The sequence below is a fragment of the Chenopodium album genome, chromosome 20 (assembly GCF_948465745.1).
Source record: "Chenopodium album chromosome 20, dcCheAlbu1.1, whole genome shotgun sequence".
Classification (NCBI taxonomy): Eukaryota; Viridiplantae; Streptophyta; class Magnoliopsida; order Caryophyllales; family Amaranthaceae; genus Chenopodium; species Chenopodium album.
The window spans coordinates 40,759,799-40,769,298 of record NC_137853.1 but is presented as its reverse complement, the minus strand read 5'-3'; the positions used below and the strand labels follow the sequence as shown (position 1 = coordinate 40,769,298).

Genomic DNA, 9,500 nt, shown 5'->3' with positions numbered 1-9,500 from the left:
TTTTCTTGATTTAGTTGAGTTTTAATACGATTTTTGTCATTGATTTCTACACTTTTGTTGTGGTACTGAGAATCTTTTGATGAATTTATATGTTAATTTACACCATATACGTATCAATTTCCGATTTATGCATGTTGAATCTTACTGAATTACATGTATATCTCATTGTGAATTTGATTTTTTTCGTGAATTTTCCCAGCAATTTGCTTTTGTTCAATTTTAATTGCATCTAATTTGATGATAGTTTTAGAATTGCTGAAAAATTGCTAAATTGCACTTTGATTAATTGATGAACCTTCTTGTCTTTTATAATTTGATGATAGTTTTTGAATTTTTTTATCTTGCAAACTCCTAATCTGCTGCAATGCTTTTCTTTCGAAAGAGAAAAATTGCTTTTTAATTAAATTTAATCAATTAGTTGATTTGGAGGCCGCTCTAGTTAATTTCCGTGGTAAACAAGTTTCGTCTGTCACAATGCAAGTGAATTTTGCCTATTTTTTACCAAAACTTACACTTTTGGCCCTCTATAAATGGAGATAAACTTGGATTTTCTCTTTGATTTAGTGATTTTTTAATCTATAATAAGACCAATTATTGAATTTATATTCAAGTGTAGGAAATAGTAATACAGTAGTATAACATTGGTTTAAAATTTATAATTCCTCATAATTATTTTAGGTGCAAAGAGGATGGAGGTTGATGGGATGAATGTGGCGGAGGCGGAGGCGGAGACAGGGAAGGGGATCAAGAGGAGAAGGTTGACACACACTTCTAAATTGGAAGGTGCTAATAAGGATACTCTTATCTTGCTTCGTTTGTGTTATGGAGGTATTAGATATGGCAATTTTAAGTGGTTTAAGGTTAACATCTCCAGCAGTTTGCTTGAAAAGCTTAAGCAACAACATTATTCATCATTGTCTTGTGCTAACATAGAATGTGACATTGATCCCAATTTCAATGGCCCTTTTGATATCCCAAAACCCATTCCATCCCCTACAATTGATAGAAATTTTAACCACTTGCCCTGCTGTGCTTCTATTGGACCTGTAATTTACGCCGTTGGTGGTGACAGAACTGCAATCGACGACACTGCCATACATAAGATCATCGGTGATGCCTTACGTCGTAATCACAAACCTCCACCCATCATTGAGCCTGTTTCTGGTGGCAAACCCTCTTGTACCCGCCCTCCTAAAAACAATAACATCTATAATTCATCTCACCGCCTTCACTCTTTTGATTTCACCAAGCCTCACCTTCAGTGTGAGATCACTAAAAGTCCCCTTAATACTCCTCGCTACCTCCCCAAACTGGTTACCATGGATGGTAAGCTTTATGTTTTCGGCAGTTATGATTTTTCCGATGAGGAAGCTTGTTTTGGTGAGGTGTATGATCCTAGCATCGGATATTGGGTGCCACTTCCAAAGCCTCCCTTTGGTAGGTTGCCCGACGATGAACTCATAGTTTTACCCATGCCCAAGTATGGGAGGCTTTTAGTGTTGGGATACTATTCCAAAACAGTGTACTTTTTTGACACACTCACATGGTATTGGCAACCTTACAACAATTGTCTTGATCTTGCTAGAAAACTCACAAGCATTGGTGTTAGGCGTGGGACTGATGTTCTAATCTCTGAGTCCAATGCTGTTCTCTACTGGATCAGCCGGGGTGGGCGCTTATGTGCCTACAATTTGTTGGATGGCAAGCATTGTACTACAGTCTACTCTGGCTTTGATAGTGAATATGTAAGCCATGTTTTGTGGGACTACACTGCCCATCCTTTAGTGTTTCTATCCTTATCCAAAAATCTCTTTGCCATCATATGGTGCCAAAAATCCATGGATGAATGTGGTCGTCTGTCATCTTGCTTGAGTATCAAGATGTTGCATTTCAATACGAATATTGATACTGATTCTGATTCTGATGACAAAATTGAGCCCTTCTTGGTTGTTACTATGGGGACATGCCTGACTTATACGTTTCAGGACTTATGTGTCAATTTAATTGATGCTTACTTGATGTGAGTTTCTCTACATCCATCACTACACTCCCCCCTCCTAGCTTTTGTTAATGCGATATGAGTACTATATTTTCTGTTACCTTCTATGGAGTACTTTCATATATTGTGTTGGAATTAATGATATCAACCTTGCTCTGAATTGGTAGATTAAGTAGATTTATATTGGCTGTCTTTAGTTCTGTTAGGCTCCAAGACTACTGTAGGATATAGTGTTTGTAGGGAAATTGTTGTCCAAAACAAATAGACAATGAACATAAGAGAAAATTGGTAGAAAATATACTACTACCTCCGTTTCATGTTTTTTGCAACTTTGGGCATTATTTGTGAAATATGGGGATTAGCAGTTTCAGTACTTGGCCTAAAATAATATGGGGATTGGCTGCAATGCTTGTTCTGTCCATTATGTGACTTAGGGTCTTGGGCTGGTATGATTCATGTAAAAAAAAGTCATTGCTAAAGTTGGTTTTTGAAATTTTATAACTAGTCAATTTCTATGTCCTCATCTACTGCAATTAGAAGGCATAGTTGTCGCGTCACATATGAAGCCTGTGTATGATCCATCCCCCTGTTAAATTGACTGAAGAACATGTGAGAAATTGGGTTGTAGGGATAGAAATCTTTACATCATGCTTGAAGTGTCGGCTCTGCATGTTCTGTGGAATTGTTTGGCAAGGTAAGTTTGCTGGGGGATGAGCAAAAGCTATGTCAGAGTATTAATCTCTTTGAGTTCTCTTTAATTGGGCAGTTAGAGTACCATATATAGTAAAAAAAAAAAAAAAAACACTTTGTATGAAGCATGATATGCCTTGAAATGGACTTTTGCACTCTTCTACAGAAAATCTCTGCATGCTATTGTGCATTTCATTTCTCAGCTAGTATTGCTAACACTGGCATATGTTGTTTGTCCGTGAACTTGATTTTTTCTACCTGTCAGGGACTCGGGGATAAAGACCAAGGGAAGATATCAGCTCCGTAGCCGCTACCCCCGGTTAGCATAGCAAGCTGGCTGTTGGAGCATGTGAAACCATGGGAGTTGCTGCTAAAAGTTACATGTTAAGCTGGTGTCTGAAGTTTATGTGTATGCATTATTTTTGACTATCTGAACTTCTGAAGTAAGACTGATTAGAAAACTATAGATACAGGGATGTAATGATAATATACATTGGAGATAAATCTAATAGTCCAACTATTGTAAATTTGTGATATTAGAACTTAGAAGGACAACTGGACAAGGAAGACAGGAAGTATTACCTTGCTATAGTCAAGATTTCCTGGCTGACCTTTTAGTTCACCAAGTATCTCACTTCGGTTTTTACAAGGGTTTGACAGTAAGAGTGTAAGACCCAATAGATCTTATACCAATATATTACCTCCGTTACATATTATTTGCAACAATTATATATTTTCCCTCTCTATTTTATGTCAAATCGCTGCAAATAATATGATGTAACGGAGGTAGTACCATGCCTTAGGTATGACATCAGGAAAGTATTCATAAAGTTTATCATGAACATCCTCAAAGCTTGTGGCCGAATCTTAGAGTATACCAATTAAAGGACAAATTAGATACATAAAGATTATAACTTACAATAAAGTGAAAAAAAAAAAAAAATTGATAAAAACAATGTATGGTGGAATCTATTACATACACTGGAAAAAAATTGTATCTCAATTATGACATCTGTTTTTATATAGTGTAGAAAAAATTTTGATTAAAAAAAATACTACCACAATTTTTGGCGGGAAAATTTTCTACCACAATTTGACGTATCAGCAGCTGTTATTAGTTCAAGTCCTTAAGAATTAAAAGGGGGCTTGGACTAATAATTGGTCAAATTTTTTTTCCAAATACCCCTTAAAGATCCGGTAAAATGTATGTATAAAGTCTTGTTTTTGATCCATCTCCCAAAATAAAGGACCATAACACACAAAATATGAGAGGTATGTACCTACCAAATTAAAAATGATTTATTTGAACAAATTATGGGTTGCAATCGAAACTCGACTCGAATTTGCCTCGACTCGAGATATTAACGAGCACGAGTTAAGCAAGTTCTAGCTCGACTCGATAAGCTCGTGAGCAACTCGATAATATATTTTATATATAAATCAAATAAAGTATTAATTTATATCTTCCTTATAAACATATATTTTGTATGAAATTTTCCATCAATTTTTTTTACAAATTATATAATCCGATCCACTGTTAATTTGTTATAATACCACCGTTACATATTATTTGCAACGATTTGACATAAAGTAGAGAGGAAAAATGTCTAATCGTTGCAAATAATATGTAGCGGAGGTAGTATATATATTTTTTTCCCTCGACATTATCCCTCTTTATATACTTCGTATGTATTGTATATATTAAATTAAAATTCTGTTTCAAATCTTTGTTGTCTTTTATATTAAGAAAAACTAATTTATATGTAATAATGCAATTATTCTCATCCAAATTCAATAAAAAAAAAATTATAAAGGACAAAATTATGATTTTTTTTTTTTTTTACATTGTCTAATAGATGTATAAAGTTGCATTTAGTTACAACTATATTAAAACAAAGGCCGTTGAACCTAGAACTTAATTGACACATGTCAATGACACTTTGAGACTAAAGTAAATTGATTTGTTGAAAATTTATATTGAGACTAAATCAATGACACTTTGCATACTTTTTTTATGCATCATTAAGAGAATAAATAATATATGGTCAGTTATCTAATGCAATAAAGTTTAAGTGTTATATACCTCTTACATAATAAAATATACAATGTTTTTTTTTTTTTTTTTTTTTTTTTTTTTTTTTTTTTTTTTTTTTTTTTTTTTGTTTGGGTGTATATAACTATTGTAGTGCATGCATATTTCTGTCAATTATATCATTTATATAAGTTAATAATTTTAATTAACTGGTTAGATCACTATTTTAGAATTATCAAAAAGAAAAGTGCATCTTCATTCTTCACCTTTGAAAAACTAAGTCGAACCTATGTTATTAGCTGCATTAACTTATTATAATTTGTAAATTGAATAATAAAAAGTCATAAAGAATAAGTGATTTTACATTATTCTTCTTACATCCAGAGTATTTGTAAATTATACTATCATTTTATTCATTTACGGGTATATAGAAAAAGTCCTCATGTAGTACACCGTACACGTCACATGTTATATATGTATATAGCAACAAAAGGTGTTGAACGTAATTTTCACAACTTCAACCCGTCACTTTGGACCATCAAATGTATCATTATATACTTTCAAGCCCACCACCACTCATCAATAACACCAAATATATATTACTCAGTACATACGAGTATACTTAATTAATTAAGCTAATTGACATGCATTTATTGTAATATGTTTTCTTCGTTCTTTTTTATTTAACCCGCTTTGACTTTTACTCTATTCACTACCCTTTCTTTGATCGTCTTTTATGAATGATATGTAAGGAAAAATAGAGATTTTTTTGGATTCGTCTAAATAAGTACTATCATATATATTATACAACTATACTCAAATAACATATAACAATTGGGAAAAAAAAACCCACTGAAAGGAAAATATGCTCTCTACGGAAAAAACCATTGAAACCCTAAGGAACGCTGGAAAATCTAGTGAAGAACATGATCAATTAGATCGTTCCAATAAAAAGCCTAAACGAAAAATTACGCAATACATATTCAATTCCAATCCTTCTTATGGGAATAGGGATATGGAAGTGGATCAAGGCAACCAGGGGGATGGTTTAGGCGCAATAAGAAATGCTGCTATGGAGGGGAACCAGTCCCAAGGGGAGCCTCGAACACACATCTCTTTCAGGGATGTTATGAGAAATGAAGCTTCGATTCAACAGCCTTTTTTGTCGCATGACGAAGAGGAGGAAGATGAAGTCTCTGATGATGAAGAAATCCCGGAGGAAATCCTTAATGATAGCAGGTGCCCTGTTATTAAACTTACCAAGGATGAAAAGAAAAGGTTGAGACAACCATGGAAAACAGCCTTAATAATTAAGATGTTCAGTGGTAAGTTGGGTTATATGGGATTAATGAGGCGTCTCAAGAAGAAATGGAATATCAGGGGGGAGTTAACATTAACTGACATTGGATGCAATTACTATATTGCAAGATTCACTAATGAGGCGGATTATAATTATGTGCTTACTCAAGGGCCATGGTTGTTGGATGACAATTATTTAACAATCTGCAAGTGGGTTCCCAATTTTGTTCCTGATGAATCCCCAATCAAACTCCTTACTGCCTGGGTGAGAATTCCAAATTTACCGGTGGAATACTTTGATATTAGTTTCTTGAATAAAATTGGATCGAAAGTTGGAAAAGTGCTACGGGTAGATAAGACAACTGCACAAGCTGAAAGAGGACAATTTACACGTATAAGTGTGGAAATTGATGTTTCGAAGCCTCTACTTTCGAAATTCTGGTTAAAGGGAAGGATCTAGAAAGTGCAATACGAGGGTATTCGTATGGTATGTTTCAAATGTGGCAAGCTGGGCCATGTTGAAGATGATTGTAAGTCGACAGAAGTGATGAATAATTCGAATAATGTCCAAATTGAAGACAATCCTCTGTTTAAAATGAATGAAAAGCCAGAAGAAAAAGAAGATTTTGGAGCCTGGATGCTTGTGAGGAAGCCAACAAGAAAATATGCACCTCGACAGCCGAAAGGTGGAGGTGCTGGTGACAAAGCTGGTGGTGGAGGAGCTGGGTTGGAAGCAAATAGGGCGGCGCGTGAGTTGCAACTGGCTGACAAGGAGAAAACTTTGGACAAGGGAAGTGGCGTTAATCAAGGGAGGGGACCTCGATTTGCCATTCTTGATGATCATGAAGATATGGAAGTTGAGCAAAATAAGGAGACTAATAAGGAAGTAGTTGACTTGGAAGGTGATACTCAGGATTTTCTCTTTAATAAGGAAAGGAACTTTGTGATAGGAGATAATCACAAAAAAGATCTTGGGAAAAAAGATTCTCAACATATCAATAAGGCTAAAAATAAGCAAAAGATTTTGAAAGTTTATCAAGAGAAAGTTATCACATCGACCCAAGATTCTATCACTCCCCTAACGGAAATTAATCCAAATATTCCTAAAACCCCCTTGGTGACAGTTGGGATTAGTAAGGAGAAGGAAATTTCGAAGTCTGGTTCACAAGCTAATTCACAAGCCACTTTGAATGCACTGAACAAGCCTATTAATGCAACCACTCAGCCATCAAAAGACCTCGATAGCCAGGAGATAGTTGACACCCATGTTTCGAACACCTTCCCCATTAGAATTAATGGTGCCCCCGGACAAGACACTATGTGTGGGGTATACAATGGACCAACCATATTTGATAATGGTGAACCCCCTGATCCATGTGTTGGAAATACGGTTGGAGTCTTGGATGCCACCGGTGTCAAACACACCGGAGTTAGTAATGATGGTGGGTCTTCCCAATGAAGTACAGCATTTGCTGAAGCTATTATGCCAAGCGTATGTTGCATCGCTTCCCTCAATACCAGTTTCCATGGTAGATACAATACCTAATCTTGCTCCAGATACTCTTCCAATAACCTGCTTGGTATGGAATGTTCAGGGTGCGGGAAACCGTAATTTCATATCTGTCCTTAAAGACTTGGTTCGTTCGAACCAACCTAATGTAGTGGTGCTTGTCGAGACTCATATGGGTGGAGAACAAGCGAACAAAATTGCTGAGATTTTAGCCTACTCGGGCCATACTAGAGTTGATGCAGTTGGATTCAGTGGGGGAATTTGGATCTATTGGAGACCTGAAGTTGTCACTCTCACACCGATTAACAAGCATAATCAGTATATCTCTCTGGAAGTCAGTCGAACGGGTTCTATGCCTTGGTATTTTACAGCCATCTACGCAAGCCCAGACCCTACTAGGAGAAAAGAATTATGGGATAATTGGGTGCGTTTGCGAGGACACATAACAAACCTTGGTTACTAGCAGGTGATTTCAATGACACGAGATACCCCTCAGAACGAAATAAGTCATGTAGGGAGACGGATAGAAGATCAAGGCTCTTCAATGAGTGGATTGAGGAATTGGACTTAATTGAAGTGGAATTCACAGGTGCTGCTCATACCTGGTCTAGGGGTCGAAGTGTAGAAACGAGACAGAGTGCTCGTCTCGATAGATCTCTATGCAATGACGAATGGGCTTTGCGGTTCGATCAAGCACAAGTAAAACATTTGCCAGCAGTTCACTCGGACCATTGTCCTCTCTTTATTTCTCCTAATGGGTTTGTCCCTTTTCAATCCCTCCATCGTCCATTTCGATTTCAAGCGGCTTGGTTAACGCATGAGAATTTCAATTCTTTTGTCAAAGAGAGATGGGACAAGCAGGGAAATTTAATGAATTCTTTGTCGAAGCTTTCGGGGGAACTACAAACCTGGAATAGAGATGTTTTTGGGAATGTGTTCAAATAGAAAAAAAACCCTTCTTGCTAGAATTGGTGGAATCCAAAAGAAACTTGCTGAGAGATCTGATCGAGGGCCCATTAAGTTGGAAGCTAGACTTCGAAGGGAGCTTGATGAAATTTTGGATCGAGAGGAGCTATTATGGTATCAAAAATCTCGTGTAGATTGGATTAAAAATGGTGATAGAAATACCACATTTTTTCATCTAAGCACAGTCATAAGAAGGTGGAAAAATAAAATTGATACCATTAAGAATAGCAATGGGGATTTGCTCAAGGATAAACTGGAAATACAGGATCATATCGTCCAGTATTTTGCTAATTTATTCACTGAAGAAGAAGGGCCTACTAGGTTTGATGTTCCGCAAGATATTTTCCCAGAAATTCCTGCTCTTGAATGGGGTAATTTGGTGAAACCGTATTCAAAGATGGAAGTGGAAGTGGTAATTAAAGAAATGGGTGCATTGAAGGCTCCGGGACCGGATGGATTTCAAGCATTGTTCTATCAAAAAAATTGGGAAATAGTGGCCAACACAGTTTTCAACACGATCATGCCGATATTGGAAGGTAAGGGTATTCCAGAAAGGCTCAATGAAACCCTTATAGCTTTAATCCCAAAGATAGAGAATCCGGAACTAGCTTCTCAATTTCGTCCAATTGGGTTGTGCAATGTAGCATACAAAATTGTCACCAAAGTCATTGTGAATAGACTCAAAGAGGTGCTACCTTTATTAATCTCCAATACACAAGCTAGTTTTGTGCCGGGGCGCCAAATAACGGACAATATCGTGATTGTTCAAGAGGTCATTCATACCATGAGAAGGAAGCAAGGAGCCAAAGGTTATATGGCAATTAAAATCGATTTTGAAAAGGCGTATGATAGGCTTCGTTGGTCTTTTATTAGGGACACAATGGTGCAAATGAATCTACCTATCACCATGATCGAATTGATTATGGAGTGTATTACTACGACCTCGCTCCAAGTGCTATGGAATGGTGAACCTTCGAAGAGCTTCAAACCAAGTAGAGGCATCC

General features: G+C 36.4%; 1 protein-coding gene across 1 annotated transcript; it reads left to right on the top strand.

Annotated features, from left to right (window-relative positions):
• Positions 1-689: 689 nt before the first annotated feature.
• On the top strand, positions 690-3,311 carry LOC145597255 (uncharacterized). Its single transcript, XM_081653399.1, has 2 exons — positions 690-2,020; positions 2,955-3,311. The coding sequence occupies exons 1-2, from the start codon at positions 690-692 to the stop codon at positions 3,016-3,018; spliced, it is 1,395 nt and encodes a 464-aa protein (XP_081509525.1). The 3' UTR covers positions 3,019-3,311.
• Positions 3,312-9,500: the final 6,189 nt, after the last annotated feature.